Source organism: Schistocerca serialis, chromosome 8 (assembly GCF_023864345.2).
Source record: "Schistocerca serialis cubense isolate TAMUIC-IGC-003099 chromosome 8, iqSchSeri2.2, whole genome shotgun sequence".
Classification (NCBI taxonomy): Eukaryota; Metazoa; Arthropoda; class Insecta; order Orthoptera; family Acrididae; genus Schistocerca; species Schistocerca serialis.
Window position 1 is genome coordinate 183,417,850 of NC_064645.1, and position 22,635 is coordinate 183,440,484.

Here is a 22,635-nt window from a genome sequence, read left to right on the forward strand (position 1 = left end):
TTACACTTAGCAGCAACAAACAACATAATATACACAGATGTTAACAATGTCTTGAGATGTATGTTCATATAGTACATTAAGATCCAACCAATTACCCTTGCCTCAGTAACTGATTACACTGAATGTAAGCTCATTGACCTGCTTACGGATACAAAATGATAATTCACCATGCCTGTCACACATCATGATCCAAAGATCCACACAGCCGCAAAAACAAGGGCAATCGTATGGCTCCTTTCCAGTGTGAAATGTTTAATGATGGCTAGGAATGGGACCAATAAAATATATAGGCAAGTTATTTGATGATGGCTGCTATGAAATATTTATTGGGTGTTATGCAATCAACATAGCCTTTGCAATGGCTCAACAAAGTGATATCGAACTTTAGTAGAGGCAAATGTTTGGTATTTTTGAGTATATGTAACTTAGACTGAAGTAAATATAATAGAGGGAAACATTCCACGTGGGAAAAATATATCTAAAAACAAAGATGGTGAGACTTACCAAACAAAAGCGCTGGCAGGTCGATAGACACACAAACAAACACAAACATTCACACAAAATTCAAGCTTTCACAACAAATGGTTGCTTCGTCAGGAAAGAGGGAAGGAGAGGGAAAGACGAAAGGATGTGGGTTTTAAGGGAGAGGGTAAGGAGTCATTCCAATCCCGGGAGCGGAAAGACTTACCTTAGGGGGAAAAAAAGGACAGGTATACACTCGCACAGACACACATATCCATCCGCACATACACAGACACAAGCAGACATTTGTAAAGGCAAAGAATACAGTTTTTTGTTTGTAGCTGTGTCATGAAACTTTACTCCAACTTTATCATTTTGATTTTTATGGAGTTGCTTTACAAAAAAGAAATCATAAACTATCTATTCACAAATATTCAGAGCCTTGTAGCAGATTCCTGCTTTCCATTTACTGGTTTTAAGGGCTTTTTTATGCAGCTCAAAGTCCATGTACAAGTCTTTCAATTGGATGCCACTCTTGTGACTTGTTCCTAATCTACACCAGTTATTCAACTGGGGAAAGGAGACCTACAGTTATACATGGAATCTCAACCAATGCCATTCTTGGTGACACTACACATCATAGAGAGTGTGCTGTACCAAGGTTTAATGCCTGCAGTGTCAGCAACCAACACCACATCAATGCTTTGAAGATGTTTAATACAAAGGGGACTATTTTCTGGAAGACAGGCAGCCATGCTCCAACTGTTGACCAGGAGACAACCAACACACTACTAGAGGCTGTGGGCTGCACAGACCTATTCCTCCCACAAGACACATGATAGCAAATAGGACCAGTTATATCCTAGTGCCAAGGGGTATTTTGGGCAGTGCTTAGGCCAGACCAGACCAGTTCACTTGAATGAGTTTCCTAGGCCAGGTGCCGATCCTGTAAGGATTGGACTAAACAGGATTCTCACTCGAGAGCTGCTGCTACACTGTTGTTGTCATTCACATCTGACTTCGCAACTGCAGAAGCTGCCAACTGTGGAGTTGAAGTATTTGTGGCCTCCTTGCTGAAGAGGGTGGGGACTCTTTCATCATAGCACACTTGTGGACTTGTAAATTCATTCCAGTTTAACTTGCAAATGGCTACACACTGTAATTGGACAGTTTTGCTCCCTACAGGATTTAAACTTAGTTTATTCAGTTTGTACTTTAAGACTGAGTGTCCTATGGGACTCTGACTTTCATAAAGTGTGCGTTTAATTAACTTAGACTTACAATCAGTGACTATCTAACTGGCATTCACCTACCAGAAGTATTATTGTTCTATTTCAAGTTGTGACTTATTTTATGTTTTGTTTCAACCCATGTCAGAGTAGTCATGCTATTAATTTTGATAAATAAATCTTTTCAGTCATTATTACCTGGATATTTTTTGTGCTGGCATCAGCAGACATCTGAAGGTGAAGGCTACATTAAAGATAGACAGAAAATTTCTGTGGTTTGACCAGGATTCAATCCTGTAACCTGTCAGTTTCCAAGCATGCACTTTACTGCTGTACTACAAGGCCCAACGTAATAATGAAATTAGAAGGCTTTCAAGACAAAAAATAAATCAGGAACAACATAGACAGAAGAAAGGAAAGAAAACATGGGGGAAAAGATGGACTAGTACTAGAACAAAAAGGAAACAACAATGAAAGAAGATTAACTGAAGTGCTACACAATACCAGTTGGTCAGTATAAAGATGATGATAACAATAATAATAATTGCATTGAATTTATGAAATTGGGACAAGGGACGGAGTTTTGTAAAAGGGCACCAGATTACTTCAAAAAATTTATTTTTCTTTGGAGCTAAATTAGATTAAAGGTTGAAATCATCCTTCTGCAATGTAGAAAAAATTTCCAGGCAGAAGCTAACAATTACAAAAGTGTGGCCTGCAATGTTTTATGTATATTATTTTGTGCACTAAATGTATAGTGTCTCCCTCTATATGGAAGTCTTTTAAATACTTTTGTATGGGTTGTGAGACAACACACTACACATTGTAAAACAGCATGTTAGTGTATAATGTGAATTTGTAAGCAAGATGATGTGTGTTGTATTAGTTTTTCTAAATAATTTGAAATAATTTTATAACATCATGGATTTGTTCCCAGTCTCCATGGTGAACCAATGATGTAGAAAGGTAGGATCTTGCCACCTGTTATGTTTCTGCACCTCTTAAATTACTAAATTTTTTTGTTCTGATTATTATTCACTTTTCATACAGTCATCTATGCAATACATACATAAAGTAATACAATGGAATCTTCATGATGGAATATCAATAACATTATCAAAATGATAGATTGCTGCTCACCTTAAAGATGACATGCTGAGTTGCAGATAGGCACAATGAAAAGACTGTTACATATTGAGCTTTCAGCCAAAACCTTCTTCAGAAAGGAAAACACACACACATTCACACTAGCAAGCACACCTCATGCACATATGACCACTATTTCCGGCCACTATGGCCAGAATGGAACTGCGCCATGTCAACAGAAGCAGTAGTTCAGAGTAGGGCAGGGAAGGGGGAGGGATAGCAGCATATGGGTGAGGGGAGAGTAGTCAGTGCTGCCTGGTGGAGTGTACAGGGACTAGATGGTAACAGCACAAGGCTCCCAGATGCAGCATCGGGAGGCTGTGGGGGAGAGAAAAAGAAAACAAGTAGATAAGGGGAAAGACTGGTGGTTGTGATGGTAGAGACCGAAACACAATGAGAGTGAGGGGACATGAATTACAAGGAGGTGATAGAACAGAGGGGGCAGAAACAGTTGGGTGGAGGGTGTGGGTACAGTAGGTTACCACAGGTTGAAGCTGGGATGATTTCAGGAGCAGAGATTGTGTTATAAGGATGATTCCCATCTGTGCAGTTCAGAAAAGCTGGTGGTGGATGGGAGGATACAGATGTTGTGGGTTGTGAAGCAGCCACTGAAATCAAGCACATTATGCTGATTGCCACAGGGTGATCCTCTTTGTTATTGGGCACAATTTGACAGTGGCCACTCATTCTGATGGACAGCTAGTTGGGAGTCACACCAGTATTAAAGGCTCTGCAGTGACTGCACAGACGTTGTCCCACACCCTCTGCCCAGCAGTTTCTACTCCTCTCTGTCCTATCAGCTCCCCCAATTCATGTCCTCTCACCTTTGCTGTACACCAATCTCTGGCAATGCACCCACCGGAATTATCTCCTTCTCTGCTCCTCTCCTTCTCCACTTCTATTCCCCCCTGCCCCCTCCCTCCTTCCTCCACAGCCTGGCAGCTTTTTCCTGCAACCATCTAGTCCTTGCACACTCTGCCAGGCAGCACTCACTTCTCTCCCCCAACCCATACGCTGCCATCCCCCCTCTCCCCCCCCCCCCCTCCCTCCCCCAGTCCAGATTGCTGCTTCTGTCGACACAACGCTGTTTCATTCTGACTGGAGCAGCCAGAGATAGCGGTCATCTGTGTGTGAGATGTACTTGCTTGTATGAATGTGTGTGTTTTTCTTTCTGAAGAAGGCTTTGGCCAAAATCTCAATCTGTAACAGTCTTTTCACTGTACTTGGCTGCAAACTGAAAGTGTCATCTTTACAGTGAATAGCAATCCATCCTTTTCATAATATTGTTAATACATACATAACATATATATATAAATATTTAAAGTCAGTAATTAGGCTAATTTGCCTTAAATTTAGTATCCAGATTATTATTTTGAATGTACTGATTAGCTATATTAGTAAACATAAATTTTTCTAAGAACTCTGTTACTTAAAGAATACAATTAATTGAACTTAATGATATTGTTCATCAAATGCAACATCTAGTGAGCTAATCAGAATATTTGGATGAGATTACTTATACACACCATAGCTTTACACTAACATTATGTCAAGACTGTCACAGTTTTCAACTACAGATCTCACTCCTGTGCTTGTTAGATTCCACATTGCCATCGTACTTTTGTTGCCATAATTTTTATGCACAAGATGAAGTACTTCATTAATTGGTTAAGTCACTGATTAGGATTATGAATAAATTATCATGAAATAAAATATTTTCCAAGATGACTCCCTGCCGCCGTTGGATAAGCAGCTGCCAGCAGAAAGTCGTATACTCCTAGCTCACTTATCTGTTACATAGTTTAATTCTTAATTTCTTTGTGTGTTTTTGGTACTTGCATTGTTTAATTCATAAATTTCGTGTGTATTATAGTATTTGAGAGTTGTAGCATCGCGTTTTAGTACCTGAATAGTGTAAAATCGCATAGTCGTCTGTCTTCTGTTTTTGTTTTGAACGGCCAGTGTCGGTTGGTCACAGCCAGTGTGCTCCCTGCCGCCATTGGATAAGCAGCTGCCAGCAGCAAGTCGTATACTCCTAGCTCACTTATTTGTTACATAGTTTAATTCTTAATTTCTTTGGGTGTTTTTGGTACTTGCATTGTTTAATTCATAAATTTCGGGCGTATTATAGTATTTGAGAATAGTAGCATCGCGTTTTAGTACCTGAATAGTGTAAATTCGCATAGTTGTCTGTCTTCTGTTTTTGTTTTGAACGGCCAGTGTCGGTTGGTCACAGCCAGTGTGCTCCCTGCCGCCATTGGATAAGCAGCTGCCAGCAGCAAGTCATACACTCTTAGCTCACTTATTTGTTACATAGTTTAATTCTTAATTTCTTTGCGTGTTTTTGGTACTTGCATTGTTTAATTCATAAATTTCAGGTGTATTATAGTATTTGAGAGATGCAGCATCGCGTTTTAGTACCTGAATAGTGAAAATCGCGTAGTCTCCTTCCGCCGCCGAGCAGTGTGTCAGCAGTGCACAAGTAGCAGCATTACTGCATTTACTAGGCAATCTTGTATTTTAATAACCTTTTAAATTTTGTGTTGATTTGTTTGTGCTCTCTGTAGATTAGTTCAGACTTTCTTTGCACAACAGTTTTTAGCATGGATAGGGACTGCAACTGCTGTGTTCGGATGCAGGCTGAGTTGGCATCCCTTCGCTCCCAGCTTCAGGCAGTGTTGGCTTCGGTCACACAGCTTGAGGCTGTTGCCAATGGGCATCACTGTGGGGGTCCGGATGGGGATATGTCAGGGACGGCCAGCTCATCCCACGCATCCCCTGATCGGACTACGACTGTGGCTGCCCGGGATACTGCCCACATTGAGGCTGATCCCTCACCTGTGGTAGAGTGGGAGGTCGTCTCGAGGTGTGGCAGGGGGCGAAAGACATTCCGGAGGGCTGAACGGAAGGACTTTTCAGTTTGTCTGACGAACCGGTTTCAGGCTCTGTCTCAGGCTGATACTGATCTTCGGCCCAACATGGCTGCTTATCCTGTTCCAGAGGTTGCCCCTCAGTCTGCAAGATCCGGGCGGTTGCAGAGGGTGGACTTACTGGTAGTTGGGAGCTCCAACGTCAGGCGCGTAAAGGGGCCCCTTAGGGATATGGCAGCAAGAGAGGGGAAGAAAACCAATGTGCACTCCATGTGCATACCGGGGGAGTCATTCCAGATATGGAAAGGGTCCTTCCGGATGCCCGGATGCCATGAAGGGTACAGGGTGCACCCATCTGCAGGTGGTCACTCATGTTGGCACCAATGATGTGTGTCACTACGGATCGGAGGAAATCCTCTCTGGCTTCCGGCGGCTATCTGATTTGGTGAAGACTGCCAGTCTCGCTAGCGGGATGAAAGCAGAGCTCACCATCTGCAGCATCGTCGACAGGACTGACTGCGGACCTTTGGCACAGAGCCGACAACAAAGTTAGGAAACTACTGCGAAAGCAAAGAGAGCTTCACTCCAAGTTTAAACACAGCCAAAACCTCTCAGACAAACAGAATCAGAGGCTGAGACGGTTCTGCGACCGTGTGGGCTGCAGATTCCTCGACTTGCGTCATAGGGTGGTGGGGTTTCGGGTTCCGCTGGATAGGTCAGGAGTCCACTACACACAGCAAGAGGCTACACGGGTAGCAGGGGTTGTGTGGCGTGGACTGGGCAGTTTTTTTAGGTTAGATGGCCCCGGGCAAGTACAGAAAGGGCAACAGCCTCAAAAGGTGTGGGGCAAAGTCAGGGCATGCAGGGACCAAGCAACAATCGGTATTGTAATTGTAAACTGTCGAAGCTGCATTGGTAAAGTACCGGAACTTCAAGCGCTGATAGAAAGCACTGAAGCTGAAATCGTTATAGGTACAGAAAGCTGGTTAAAGCCAGAGATAAATTCTGCCGAAATTTTTACAAAGGCACAGACGGTGTTTAGAAAGGATAGATTGCATGCAACCGGTGGTGGCGTGTTTCTCGCTGTTAGTAGTAGTTTATCCTGTAGTGAAGTAGAAGTGGATAGTTCCTGTGAATTATTATGGGTGGAGGTTACACTCAACAACCGAGCTAGGTTAATAATTGGCTCCTTTTACTGACCTCCCAACTCAGCAGCATTAGTGGCAGAACAACTGAGAGAAAATTTCGAATACATTTCACATAAATTTTCTCAGCATGTTATAGTCTTAGGTGGAGATTTCAATTTACCAGATATAGCCTGGGACACTCAGATGTTTAGGATGGGTGGTAGGGACAGAGCATCGAGTGACATTATACTGAGTGCACTATCCGAAAATTACCTCGAGCAATTAAACAGAGAACCGACCCGTGGAGATAACATCTTGGACCTACTGATAACAAACAGACCCGAACTTTTCGACTCCGTAAGTGCAGAACAGGGAATCAGAGATCATAAGGCCGTTGCAGCATCCATGAATATGGAAGTTAAGAGGAATATAAAAAAAGGGAGGAAGGTTTATCTGTTTAGCAAGAGTAATAGAAGGCATATTGCAGACTACCTAACAGATCAAAACGAAAATTTCTGTTCCGACACTGACAATGTTGAGTGTTTATGGAAAAAGTTCAAGGCAATTGTAAAATGCATTTTAGACAGGTATGTGCCGAGTAAATCTGTGAGGGATGGGAAAAACCCACCGTGGTTCAACAACAAAGTTAGGAAACTACTACGAAAGCAAAGAGAGCTTCACTCCAAGTTTAAACGCAGCCAAAACCTCTCAGACAAACAGAAGCTAAACAATGCCAAAGTTAGCGTATGGAGGGCTATGCTGAAGCGTTCAGTGAATTCGAAAGTAAAATTCTATGTATCGACTTGCCAGAAAATCCTAGGAAGTTGTAGTCTTACGTTAAATCAGTAAATGGCTCGAAACAGCATATCCAGACACTCCGGGATGATGATGGCATTGAAACAGAGGATGACACGCATAAAGCTGAAATACCAAACACCTTTTTCCAAAGCTGTTTCACAGAGGAAGACCGCACTGCAGTTCCTTCTCTAAATCCTCGCACAAACGAAAAATGGCTGACATCGAAAAAAGTGTCCAAGGTATAGAAAAGCAACTGGAATCACTCAACAGAGGAAAGTCCACTGGACCTGACGGGATACCAGTTCGATTCTACACAGAGTACACGAAAGAACTTGCCCCCCTTCTAACAGCCGTGTACCGCAAGTCTCTAGAGGAACGGAAGGTTCCAAATGATTGGAAAAGAGCACAGGTAGTCCCAGTCTTCAACAAGGGTCATAAAGCAGATGCGCGAAACTATAGACCTATATCTCTGACATCAATCTGTTGTAGAATTTTAGAACATGTTTTTTGCTCGAGTATCATGTTGTTTTTGGAAACCCAGAATCTACTCTGTTGGAATCAACATGGATTCCAGAAACAGCGATCGTGTGAGACCCAACTCGCTTTATTTGTTCATGAGACCCAGAAAATATTACATACAGGCTCCCAGGTAGATGCTATTTCCCTTGACTTCCGGAAGGCGTTCGATACAGTTCCGCACTGTCGCCTGATAAACAAAGTAAGAGCCTACGGAATATCAGACCAGCTGTGTGGCTATAGACCTATATCTCTGACGTCGATCTGTTGTAGAATTTTAGAACATGTTTTTTGCTCGAGTATCATGTCATTTTTGGAAACCCAGAGTCTACTCTGTTGGAATCAACATGGATTCCAGAAACAGCGATCATGTGAGACCCAACTAGCTTTATTTGTTCATGAGACCCAGAAAATATTAGATACAGGCTCCCAGGTAGATGCTATTTTCCTTGACTTCTGGAAGGCGTTCCATACAGTTCCGCACTGTTGCCTGATAAACAAAATAAGAGCCTACGGAATATCAGACCAGCTGTGTGGCTGGATTGAAGAGTTTTTAGCAAACAGAACACAGCATGTTGTTATCAATGGAGAGACGTCTACAGATGTTAAAGTAACCTCTGGCGTGCCACAGGGGAATGTTATGGGACCATTGCTTTTCACAATATATATAAATGACCTAGTAGATAGTGTCAGAAGTTGCATGTGGCTTTTTGCGGATGATGCTGTAGTATACAGAGAAGTTGCAGCATTAGAAAATTGTAGCGAAATGCAGGATGATCTGCAGCGGATAGGCACTTGGTGCAGGGAGTGGCAACTGACCCATAACATACACAAATGTAATGTATTGCGAATACATAGAAAGAAGGATCCTTTATTGTATGATTATATGATAGCGGAACAAACACTGGTAGCAGTTACTTCTGTAAAATATCTGGGAGTATGCATGCAGAATGATTTGATGTGGAATGATCATATAAAATTAATTGAAGGCGGGTACCAGGTTGAGATTCATTGGGAGAGTCCTTAGAAAATGTAGTCCATCAACAAAGGAGGTGGCTTACAAAACACTTGTTGGACCTATACTTGAGTATTGCTCATCAGTGTGGGATCCGTACCAGATCGGGTTGGCGGACGAGATAGAGAAGATCCAAAAAAAAGAGCGGCGTGTTTCGTCACAGGGTTATTTGGTAACCGTGATAGCGTTATGGAGATGTTTAGCAAACTCAAGTGGCAGACTCTGCAAGAGAGGCGCTCTGCATCGCGGTGTAGCATGCTCGACAGGTTTTGAGAGGGTGCGTTTCTGGATGAGGTATCGAATATATTGCTTCCCCCTACTTATATCTCCCGAGGAGACCACGAATGTAAAATTAGAGAGATTCGAGCGCTCACGGAGGCTTTCAGACAGTCGTTCTTCCCGCAAACCATACGCGACTGGATCAGAAAAGGGAGGTAATGACAGTGGCACATAAAGTGCCCTCCGCCACACACCGTTGGGTGTCTTGCGGAGTATAAATGTAGATGTAGATGTAGATATTCGTAAATAGGATAGAATTGTCCCATAAACTTTTCTAATTTCTTAATCCATAATATAAATTGCATTACTGCCTTACTGCCTTTCAGAATAGCAAAATTTAGCCTAGCCTGCTTTCAAATGATTATGTAGCTTCCGATATCAACAAATATCTTTATCTTTACCATTACCATTACCTAGTCAAACCCCAGTCAGAATCCTCAGTCTGGACTCAGATATAGCAATGGGTCAACCTATGTGTAACAAGCCTGTAAAAAGGCCTGCAGTCTGAAAACTCACAAGCAACATCTATGTTGAGACAGTCTACACTAACACTTCTACACTTCTTTGGTGGAGGGGGGAGTATTTGTTGAAAATCTGCTGCTAGCATTCATATACATAACAGCATGTAAGTAAGTCCGCGATTGGCAAATAGCTACAGAACATCTACACAGCTCAGTCCCAGGTAAGCTGGCAAGTACTTAATATGATGGTTATTCAGAAAGTAAGGTCCATTTTCTTACAAAACATAATCCCTCACATTTTTTTAAAACTGTTCTTGTGTAACTCTTTACATATTTCTCTATCTTTCTACATAGTTTTCAAATTTGTTTAAACATTTGTCATAACATTCTACAAGCCTTCGCACCTGTAAGCCATTGATGTCTGGTGCCTGTGGGGATAACCAGTCTTTATCTGCTTCTTTCACCTCATCATCTGCTTTAAGGCTCTCACCACCAAGAACTTTCTTCAGATAGCAGATCAAGCAAAAATCACACAGTCCCAAGTCTGGACTGTACAGTGGGTGGACAATCTGTTCCCATTCAAAAGATCTGATCAGATTTTGGGTTGAACAGCAGAATGGTATATGGATTTGTCAAGCAGCAACAAAACTTGCTTGTTCCTGGCTGTATAAACTCAGCTAACAATACACCATGTCTATCCCAATACATGGTTGCCATTCCCCTGAGTGTTGAAATTGTCTGCTGGCCTTGACTTTGATTTGTGATGTCATGTGATGCCGTCCCACTGATTGATGTTTTGACACTGGTGTCGTGTGAGAAACTTATGTCCTGTTCCCTGTGACAAATTTCTCTAAAATGGATCACATTTCTTATGATATTGGAACAAAGAAATCAAGAGCATAAGCCACTCTTCCCATTTTGTGTTTTTCAGGAACCCAATGTGCAAACAATATGCAAAATTGCAACTTTTCAGAGACAATTTTGTTCACAGTTGTTCTACCCACACTTGAAAATTCCAGTGCACAAGTTGAAACTGTGAATCACTGGTCTTCACAAATCTTTTTGTCCATGGATTTGATTGAATCTACTAAGATCACTGGTGGTCGGTCTGATCACAGTTCACCATGGACATTTTCCCATCCGTCCTCAAAATCTCTCACCCACTTACACAGTTTTCTGTCACTCATTATATTGGAGCCATACACCTCACTTATCTGTCAATTTCTGCTGCTACAATGTTTCTTGCTATCAAAAACCAAATCACTGATTATCTTTCAGATTCGATGGGCTTATCAGCTGTTTAAAACATTTTGAATTGACACTGTAAATAGCACACTGTGACAATGTCAATGCAAAGGGCATCATTTGATGAGCAAGGCATGGCAAAAGTCTGTGGGCATGTGCATTTCAATGTTCACATGAAATTTGACTAGCTATCACAATTTAGACTTTACTTTCCGAATAACAATCATATCTCCAGATAATTTTTGCCTGTAAAGTCTGTATTCGCAAAGAAAATATGAAATAGCTAAGTGTAACTGGTCCATGAAACTAATGCACTGCAAATTTCAATCATGTTGTTAGCTTTTTGCATGACAAAAACGTGTACATTATGCTTGTTATGATATATTGCCTCTGCATTCATTAATTATTGTGGCACTTCACTGAGGAGGTGTTATCAGGATTATGGTTAGAGATAGAAGTGTGGTGGTACCTACCTGCATACAACACGCAGTTGTGAAATTGGACCTGGTCATTGCAGAATTTACAGTGATAATAAATATGGGAAGAGCCATTTAATGTAACAACTGTATTGTGTACATCTTTTTCACAGTCCTAGAAAACAGTCTTTTAGCTATTTCACTGAAACATCAATCTACAGGACACCAAGGATTTGTCAGAATTGAGACTCTGAGGGTAACAAGATAATTATGAACCAACTGTACTGGTACTGTATGTTAAAATGAGGAAATAATGGTTTGAGTTATCTGGTAATGGTCATCTTCATATGAAGTACATCAACTAGTTATTTGAAACAGTATATAATATTTTTAATAAAAGATTCCTTACTGATAAGAGTTTTTACACTGAAGTAATAAAGTCAGGGGTTAGCAATATGCACATGTGCAGTTGGAGGTAGTACCACATAAACAAGGTATAAAAGGACAGTGCATTGGCACAGCTGTCATTTGTACTCAGATGATTCATGTGAAAATGTTATTGACATGATTATGGCCACAAGATGGGAATTCACATACTTCGAGCACAGATTGATAGTTGGAGCTAGATGGGTGGGACATTCCATTTCAGAAATTGTTAGTGAATTCAATATTCCAAGATCCAGAGTGTCAAGAGTGTGTGGGGAATACCAAATTTCTTTCAGGCATATCCTCTCTCCATGGACAATGCAGTGGTGACAGCCTACATTTAACAAACAAGAGTAGCAGCACTTGCATAGAGTTGTCAAGTGTTAACAGACAAAATAAGCACAGAAATCAATGTGGGATGTACAACAAACAGGTCACTTAAGACAGTGTGGTGAAATTTTGCATTAATGGTCTACGGCAGCAGACGACCAACTTGTGTGCCTTTACTAACAGCACGACGTCACCTGCAGTTCTTCTCCTCGGCTCATGACCATACTGGTTGGACCCTAGATGACTGGAAAACTGTTGTCTGGTCTGATGACTCCTGATTTCAATTGGTAAGAGCTGCTGGTAGGGTCCAAGTGTAGTAGAGATCACACAAAGTCATGGACATAAGTTGTCAACAAGGCATTGTGCAAGCTAGTGGTGGCTCCAGAATGGTGTCGGCCGTGTTTAAACTGAACTGATCATTGACTGGAAATGTTATGATCGGCTACTTTGAGACAGTTTGCAGCCATTCATGGATTTCAAGCTCACAAACAATGATGGAATTTTCAAGGATAACGATGGACCATGTTACAGGGCCACAACTGTTCATAACTGGTTTGAAGAACGTTCTGGACAACTTGAGCAAATGATTTGGCCACCCATATGGCTCCACATGAATCCAACTAAACATTTATGGGACATGAGAGCAAAAAATCCTGCACTGGTAACACATTCACAATTATGGACAACAGCATGGCTCAACATTTCTGTACAGGACTCCCAATGACTTGTTGAGCCCATGCCACATTGAGTTGCTGCACTACAACAGGTACAATTAAGTCTGACATGATATTAGGAGGTATCTCATAATTTTGGCACCTTAGCATAAGAACAACTCATGAAAACATCTGTCAAAAATTGACTGGAACGGGAACCTGCAGGTAAGTTGTCTGACTATTTACACAGAGCTTCTCAACAAAGAAAGTAAGTTTGTGTTAAGTATGTCTGCATGACTAGTCAACGCAGTATATTAATTTCTAACCAAATCTGTAAATAACCTACCCAAAAATTAAAGCAGTACAGTTAAGAAGAGAACAAGAAGGAAAAAAGGAAAAGGGGAGAGGAACTGAAAGGGAATGTGATCTTGCAAAATGTGTCAATTACTCATTATTACAAATTATTTCAATTTGGAATAGTTTCTGTCTCTTTTTCTTGCTTAACATAACAGTTCCTAATATAACCAAAAAATTTACTCAAAAACTCACCATAGTCTGCAGGATTGTGGTATGGAGGGCAGTTAAGTCCTTGATTGCTGAGAAATGTCAGCATCTCACTGGTGCAGCCCTGATACACACAACAGCCAGATGCAATGATGCACAAATGGTCAAACATTTCAAATATTAATGCACTTGGTTGGTGAATGGTGCATACAATAGTTCTTCCTTCTTCTGCCAAAAGTTTTAGTTGCATGACACACTGTTTAGTAGCAGAACTGTCGAGCCCACTGCAAAATGCATATTGTGATTATCACTTGATTTCTAGTCATCCTGGCACATATGTTGTAATTTTCTTCTTGAAAAAACCATTGCCTATTGTTCATTTTACACACTGCAAAGGAAAGAGATTATCCTCACCTAGTTGGCTCATCAAAGAACATTACAGGAGGATTGTTGATGAGTTCCAGTGCTATGGCCAATCTTTTTCGCTGTCCACCTGATAGCTTGCCTATTCTCGTCTTGCGTGATTCTTCAAGTCCCAGTGACTGCAGCGTTTTTTGAATCTGATAAAATAGAAAATATTCAGACCATTAACTGAAACTGTACGTACTATTTTGCCTTTTGAGAAAAGGTTGCAAGAAAAATACCGATAAAGCAATACAAATGAAACAGCACCACAGTTCCTAAGAATGGATGGCACAAAGTCTACCAATACAACAAGAAAAATGTTGAACACATTAATTTCTTGAATGTTACTACTAATACAATTATATTACAACAAGATGCAGCTTTGAAGTATCTGCTGAATTTTATCAAGTATTTCTTTGTTTTAGAAAACTGAATGGGGACTACATACCCCCCACCCCTCCCCCACCCCCCAGAAAAAAAGAAAATATAATTTTATCTTATTATGTGTGTCCCAGAATAAATGCACTGCTATTTTTCATTACTCTGATGTGAAATTAAGGAATTAAACTTTAACAATATTATGAAAAATTGCCACTCACCACATAGCGAAGATGCTGAGTTGCGCATAGGCACAACAAAAAGACTGTCAGAATCTTTTTGTTATGCCTATCTGTAACTCAGCATCTCCACTATATGGTGAGTGGCAACTTTCATAATATTGTTACATTCCATCCTGGATTTTCCATTGTTTGGAATTACATTTTAGATGTTTTGGTTTGAAAACATGTACATCTGTTACACAGGATTACGATAATAAGAAATGTAAAAGTTAAATGTGCATCAGAGTAAACTTCAAATATCACGAAAAAATCAATTTTTCACAGGTAGTGATCTCTAATCTTGATCATGCAAGCATATTACACAACTTAATACAATGATTCACTACACCACCACCTTTTCTCCATATACATGACACAGAATTAATGTACGTGATATGACTAAGATCTCAGATGTCTCACATAAGAGAACACAGTCCACAAAAGCAAAGATCCACATTTATTTCCACTCCAGCACAGAAGGGTAGCCTGTCACATAAATGCATTTCAGTACAGACTTTCTCAAAATGAAGATTTCCTTCTGAAACTTATATGAGACTGTGGTTATGACTTTCCTACTGATCTCTCTGTACAAAGTAGCAGTAGTTTTACAAGGTTACAGCAAGAAACTACATGTAAGGGTGGAAGGGAAGAAACTAAATTTGATAGGAATTTATGGAAAACACACTGATGCTGCTAAAGTTTACGCAATGCTCATTGCAGAAAAATGAATTCAAGTCCTGTTCTGACATCACTTTACCCTGCTACATCTCTTGTAATCTTGTAGGGCATATTGATAGCTGATGCCACACTGCTGATATGCTGCACTACACCTACATTTGGCATGGTCTCTGCCATTGGTGCACAACACATTATCTGTGGTTGGTAGGTCACGTCAGACTTCCAGCCAATATGTCACCAGCAAGTGAACATGTTCATCTCAACAGCTGACCGAAGTACTGACAATATTCTGCATTGCACTGGTTATTCACTGGACTATTTGTGTTACAACTGGGCTTGTTTGGGATCTGAGTACAATGATGTCTGCCAACCACTATTAACATCTACTTTGGCAGAGTGCGATACTATTCAACTAAGTGATTAATTATCACCTCATCTACAAGTAGTTTCCACTGCTGTAATTGTAGCTGTGCTACTGTCAATTGTTTCCATTTCTATTCTTGGGCAATTCACAGGATCAATCAGATGCAGTTATTCAATTGGGAACCAACTATCATTTTCCACTTTCTAGTCCTTTGTTGCAAACTACGTGTGACTGTGTAGTACATCATACAAAATAGAGCTAACTCCATTCCACAGTGTGCTGCTCTGTAGAGAGGTCTGAACCAACTACCATTTGCTGTATCCATGTGACAGTGATTTGCAATATGCAACATGGAACCAAATCCAAGTAAGAATGTCACACATTCTGCTGGTTTACATATTGGAGTTGAAACATAATTGGTAATTATGAATGTTTGTGAGATACTTAATACAGGAATCCACTCCATATATAATGAAGTTATGAGGAAGGGCACAAGGTGGATCATAGGATACATGTAGATAAAGCAGAGGAAGCACAAATATTACTGAAACAGGATATGATAACACAAGCAGAAATGGAACCCACCACATCTGACTTGGAAAAACTTTACCCTTACCCTGAATTCCAACTAATATAATTTTTTTTTTATAAACAGCAACTATTGTTTTATAACTGTGGAATCCATACAGGAAAAAAATAATGAGGCTCACTGTTATGTGTGGACTGAAGGAGTTGCTGATCTTGGAGCTAAGATATAGGATCTTATCTGAGGAGACACATTCTTAGCAATGGTAGTGAACAAGTTAAAGCACTAATTTTGTGGTCTGATTCTTGTGGGGAGCAGAACAGAAACATAAAAATGATTCTGATATTGAAGATTGCTCCATAGCAACATGTCACTCTTAAAATGATTACCCTAATTTTTTTTATTTCTGGTCATTCATTCTTATTGAAAGACAATGACTTTGGTGATATAGAAAGTGCACTAAAATGCAACACAGGTTGTATAACCCAGAAAAGGAGATATTAAGCATACCATACCAACTGAAAATTCTAGAAAAAGAACCTTGGTACTCATGTATCAAGTCTGCCAAAAAACCTGCATGACATGAAGTTCCAAAGAAACTCATACACTACCTAGACAAAGTCGAATTTTTCAGTGTTAAATTAAATATGTATCAGCTACAATGTGTGTATAAGCACTGTGTGACAAAGTGGCCTTTGGATGCACTGAAAACACTATGAGATGTCTGAACCACAACTTTACTATTCCTCTATGCCTTACAGGCTTCAACTTATGTTATTATCAAATACTATAGAAAATACAAAGACAAAAATTGAATCAATATAAATACATAACAGATTACTTCTTCACCATTAAACGGAATCATGATATATAAAGTAAAATATGGTATAAAGCTTACCAAATAATTAATGTCATTATTAAGAGCCAGTAGAAACTTACTCAAATGAATACATGATATCTAGTCAACAATCCTTAACAATAGACAAGTGCAAACTACCTTCAAGGATCAAAACTGATACCAGTGGGATAAACTGCTAGGTGGCACTAGGGTCATGGTGTAATGAAACAATTGTGACTTAACCTGTTTCATTGCATAAATAATTGCATTACTGAAGATTACATAAAATTTATGATATAATTTTACAAAAACTTTTTTTAAATGCTATTTGTAAAATTCAGTGATTATTTTGAAGAACAGGTGGCATTTATGTATTGCTATGTCTACTATTAAGAGTAAAATTTATTGAAACAGGAAACCAATGAATAACATTATAAAAGTAAGGCATGGCTGAAACCAAAATTCCTTCCCAAGACACAAACTCTGAAAACCCTATACATCAGTTTAACTGATAGTAAATTAACAACTACTCAGTATAAAACTGTTGTGAAATTGATAAATAACAATAATGAAACACCACATTTGTGCAACCTAACATAATTGGTTTCCACTTGTTACATATTTTCAGTACCATGGAATCCGAGCTACTTCTGAAATATTAAAAAGTAAACATATAATGAAACATTTGCTGGAATTATATGTATCATATGGTAAATTATTAAGTAGAATAATATAAAGGTAGGCTGGGATGAGGGAGGAAAAAGAAGGAGCTTAATGGAAAAAATATGGGAAACAAGACTGAAACTGTTCTATGTTTAAAATAACATTTCTTGGACTGTCTGTAGGCCTATGACTACAAAATTGCTTTTTATACAGGGTGTACATAAAGTCCTGGAACATTTTCAATTATTTATTGCACAAGAACTAAACATTGCACAGATACCATACATATTGCATTTTGAAGAGAAACTCTGCAAGTGTTTTTTTTTTTTTTTTTTTTTTTTTTGTTTTTTGTTTTTTTTTTTTTTTTTTTTTTATAAACATTTGATATGTGAACCATGAGTGACCCGGCAGACATCAATACGGTAATCAAATTCTTGCCATACCCATCCCACCATTGCATCTTCGACCATGGAAGTTGCTTCCCGTATTTTTTCCCAGAGCTCTGCCACATCATGTGGTAGAGGCGGTACATACACCAGATCTTTAATCTGTCCCCACAGAAAAAATTCACAAGGAGTGAGATCTGGTGATCGGGCAGGCCATTTCATGAAACAGCTGTCCCCTTCGGTAGCACGGCCTATCCATCGTTGCAGCAGCTCCGTGGTCAGGTACCCACAAACTTCATACTGAAAATGGGGTTGAGTCCCATCCTGCTGAAAGATGAATGTCATTGGAGTGATTTCGAGTGCACGGGATGCACGATGCACTGATTTCTTCGGCCTCCTTATGAATGTCTCTCGTACACGATCCACATTCACTTCACTCACACTGGGACGCCTGCTTCTCTCTGCCAGGCACTCATTGTAACAAATTTGTTGTGCCAGTGGTGAATGGCCTCCCTTGCTGGTGGCTTGTTACTGTACTTGGTTCTAAACATCCACTGAACAGCTGTAGCACACTAGTTTTTGTCGAACTCCAACACACAGAAAGCTCGCTCCTCACCTGAACTCGCCGCGTTTGCGACTAGCACTGACTATTGGCAAATTATCAAACTACACTGTGGCAGTATACATGAAAAAATACTTTCAGGGTTTCTCTTCAAAATGATGTATGTATGATATCTGTACAATGTTTAGTTCTTGTGCAATAAATAATTGAAAGTGTTCCCAGACTTTATGTACACCCTGTATAAAAAGCAATTTAGTAGTCATAGGGCTACAGACAGTCCAAGAAATGCTTAAGATTCAGTTAAATTAAAACAAGAAACAAGAAATGTAGAAAACATTTGACTAACCATCATTACCTCATAATATTATCCATGTGTCATTTAATTACAACAACTGTAGTGCCCTCTATTAAAGATTGTTCAGTAATCTGAAGATGGGAGATTCATTCAAAAACTAATTGCCTTTAGCAAAGGATATTGTGGTATAGGCAAATTATATTCACTGATATTTCAAATAAAATTCATTTTTCTCTTTATTCACACTTCTAAGTGGGGTTTATTATGTAGTCCTCATTAACACACACTTCAATAAAAAGAAACTAAAGTGATTGTTTACCTTATCATGTTTACGATGATGATCAGGAATTTTCAGATTAGCAGCAAAGGTCATGGCCTCACTTACTGACAAGTGTGGCTGCAATTTGTCGTCTTGCATGATGTAACAGGACATACTTTGGAATTCACGTGGGTCTCGTTGCAGGCCATTTACAAGTAAGTCACCAGTTACACCCCTCCTCCTGAAAAATTTTCATCACATGAACCATATTACAATGTAAGTATTGCGAGTGCAAAAAGAATTTGTCAGTTAAGTGTGACAGGAAGTTCTTGAACTTCAGATATGATGACATAGTTGCATACAAAAAACACAACTGTGCAATATAAGTGGCTAAAGAAAGTGTCAAACGGAAATAAAATAACTTATTATTGATGAAGTTAATGGTATGTCCAGGACAGTAGATATTCATTTTATCAGTAGAAGTAATTGAAAGCAACAGAATGGTAAATGCCTGAACCAACTAGTCTGGTAGTGCAGATGAAGACACTCTAGAGAGAATATCCTGTTGCACTTTATCGAAGACTGTCATTGAAATGTACCATGGAACACAGAAATGGAGATAATTGAAATGCATTTAGTATATCCTAACCTTATCTTATAATGACTATACATAATTCTTGGTCATTTATTGCAGAATGTTCAGACTATATTTTCACAAATTAGAAGTGCAAACAGCAGAGTCTAAGTAGTGTAATTTGATTCTTCAACCATTTGAAATAAGTTCTTTAATACAACTAAGCCATAAGAATACAAGTGTTGAATTATGGAGCTAGACCATGAAAGAGTTTCAGTGAGAGATAACACGAATTAAGATGGTGTTTTTGTATCACTGGGTATGTTAGCAGGTAGAAGGAAAAAAAAGAGGATCCAGTTATTTGGAATATTGACATGACATAAACAGTATGAATGATTCATATTCAGATTTTCATATTTATTCATCAACCACTGATCGTGCATATGATTTGGGTATGGTATTAATATTATATCATAATGGGATTTTATGTTGAAATTACAAATTATGTTTAGATTTAAAATTTAAAATTACTTATTAGGTTTAGAATACCACATTTTGTATAAAATTCTTCTACCACATAAAAAAAGCTATGATTTATGGGTTCTGTGCATGCCTTTTATAGGAATTGTATGGTAGGTCTCAGCAGGTCTCTCAGTATCAAGGACAGCCTGTTTTACAGCTTTATGCTAGTATATTTGAAACTATTTTAGGACTTAATTAATCTAGTATATTCTAAAACTGTCTCATTTATGTTCCTTATTCCACAATTGCAAATAGACTTTCTTCTTCTTTTTCTTATGTCTTTGTCCCTCATTGGGACAAGGTCAGCATGATTACTTACATATTTGACATGATTAATTTAAGAGGTGGCCAGGTGCCCTTCCTGTTGCCACTCTATTAACCCCCCATGACAAAACATGTGTACCCCACCTCTATGCATTTAGTGTTATTTATGAGGAAGTGAGCAAAGTTTTTTAAATGTTTGCAAATCTTGTTGCTGAGAAGGGACTTGGGTACCAGACCAGCATTCACCTAGTGGGGTGTAAGGAACTGCCTGAAAACCCCATCCAGTCTTGCCAGCATGTTTAATCAACTGCACAAATTCGATATGGGGTCGGTGCACATCCCCATCCTGGAAGCGATGCTTTAACACACACAGCTACCCAGATGGGTAATCGTAGATAAAACTATGGCTGCTTTTTCACTGTGAAGAGACTGGGTGGTTTACTATAGAGAGAAGGTATTTTTCTTTCTTTGAAATGTGGCCAGCGTGCCTCTCTCTTTGGAATGCTTGAATGTTCTCACTGCTTCCCTCCCCTTGCCTTTTCCTCCTCCCCCCCCCCCCCACCCTGCTCCCCTGCCCACATAAGTACTGTTCTTGCACCAGAGGAGTTGCCTCATAGGACATTTCCACAAGTTAAGTGAGAGAGCAAGAAAGCATAATATATGCAAAACTGCTCTGTGTGTGGATCCTATTTCAGTTGTGTTCATTTATCATAATAGTCTTCAGCACTCAAAACAGCACATGTTCTGACGACTTCCTTGGCAGGCAGTACAAGAAAAATATAATGTCTCACAGAATATATTTGGAAACGTCTTCACAGTGAATTAATAGAGGATACCATCAATGATATAGTACCTTAAGATTTTATTCCTCAACAGCATTTTCAAATTATCCAAAATGTTACTCACACATCAAACCGACTTTCGAATTGTATAGTTTGTGATCTGCTTAATTCACTCTGATCTGTTTGATAGTTCTCTGCCTAAAATGGAGCAATGTATGAACTGAATTGATTATAAATTATATTAACAACTGGTACAATTTCACATACAGGGGACCAGATTGTGGATAATTATGTCAAACACTTTACACATAATGACCTTTTTATGGCTGGTGAATTAGTGGCTTACTGTCACTAATCAAGAGAAGCAGTTTGGTGTGCTGCTTTGATCCTCAATTATTTCTGTCACACAGTCAAAACTGTATAAATAAATCAACCATTCAAAAATTCAGCTAAAGTGATTAATGGCAACTCCAGGAAAACTAAACCAACAGGAGTGATGACATTTAAGCCTCGTGTCAAGTAATAGTGATTAACTGCCTAAATCACTGTGTCAGCTTGTTCAGTTACGTGATCACATATTTTCACTGATTTATACATTCATTCATTCATTTGTTAGTCCAATAGTGTATAGTAGAAGACACCAATCTATGTCGGTCATTTCTGTCTCACAATAGAAGGAAATAAAATCATTTTTTGTAAAAAACAGTGTTACAACTGCTGTGTTATTTCTCACAGAGGATCAACATAATAAAAACATTTCAAGGTCTTAGCACAATCATGAGAAGGGTATATTTATTTTTAATTGAATCAATAGGGAAATTCCTTTGTGAACACTATAAAATTGCAAAGAGAAGAATGTCTGGCCAGTACTTACCTTTAGGAGATCAGTTTCCCTTATTGCCAAGAAACACATTTAACAGTGAAAACACTAATGCCAGATTTTGGAAACATTATTTCCTTCATGGGGGAGGAAAGAGAGATAGGTTGGTGAAGGTTAGAAAGGAGCAGCAGGGAACTCAGATTTCAGGATGAGAGGGAGCCACCTGTTTCAGATTGGGGTTAAGTGACCTGCCCCTCTTTTCTAAGGTTCCTCAACCTATCTACCTAAACTCATTTCTCCTAGACATATCCTTCTACTTTATCAACGAACTTCTACTTAAAAATTGGTAACTCACACAAAGGAAAAAATTATCAATTGGTTTTAAAGTATAGTGGCATAAGTAAGATTAAAAATGTTGTTAATACTACATTCTGATTAAAATCACTTGACAGCTGACTGTTCATGCACTTGAGCTGGTTTCTTCCAATCAGAGCACTCTGTGTCACATACAAACCATTCGACGTTGCCAAACTGCATCAACAATTAGCCATTTCAGATCAAACTCCTCGTCCAGCATTCTTTCTTGATGTGTTTGGATCCAGAATTATGGGTCTGGCACTT

General features: G+C 39.3%; 1 protein-coding gene across 1 annotated transcript in view; it reads right to left on the bottom strand.

The window, feature by feature from the left end:
- Window positions 1–22,635, bottom strand: part of LOC126416619 (ATP-binding cassette sub-family G member 1-like) — a 345,855-nt gene that overhangs the window by 43,639 nt on the left and 279,581 nt on the right. The window contains exons 3-5 of the mRNA XM_050084375.1: window positions 19,113–19,293; window positions 13,892–14,037; window positions 13,523–13,761 (exon numbers count right to left, since the gene is read on the bottom strand). Of these exons, the coding sequence (XP_049940332.1) occupies window positions 13,523–13,761; window positions 13,892–14,037; window positions 19,113–19,293 (566 nt within the window). The remainder of the gene's footprint in view (window positions 1–13,522; window positions 13,762–13,891; window positions 14,038–19,112; window positions 19,294–22,635) is intronic.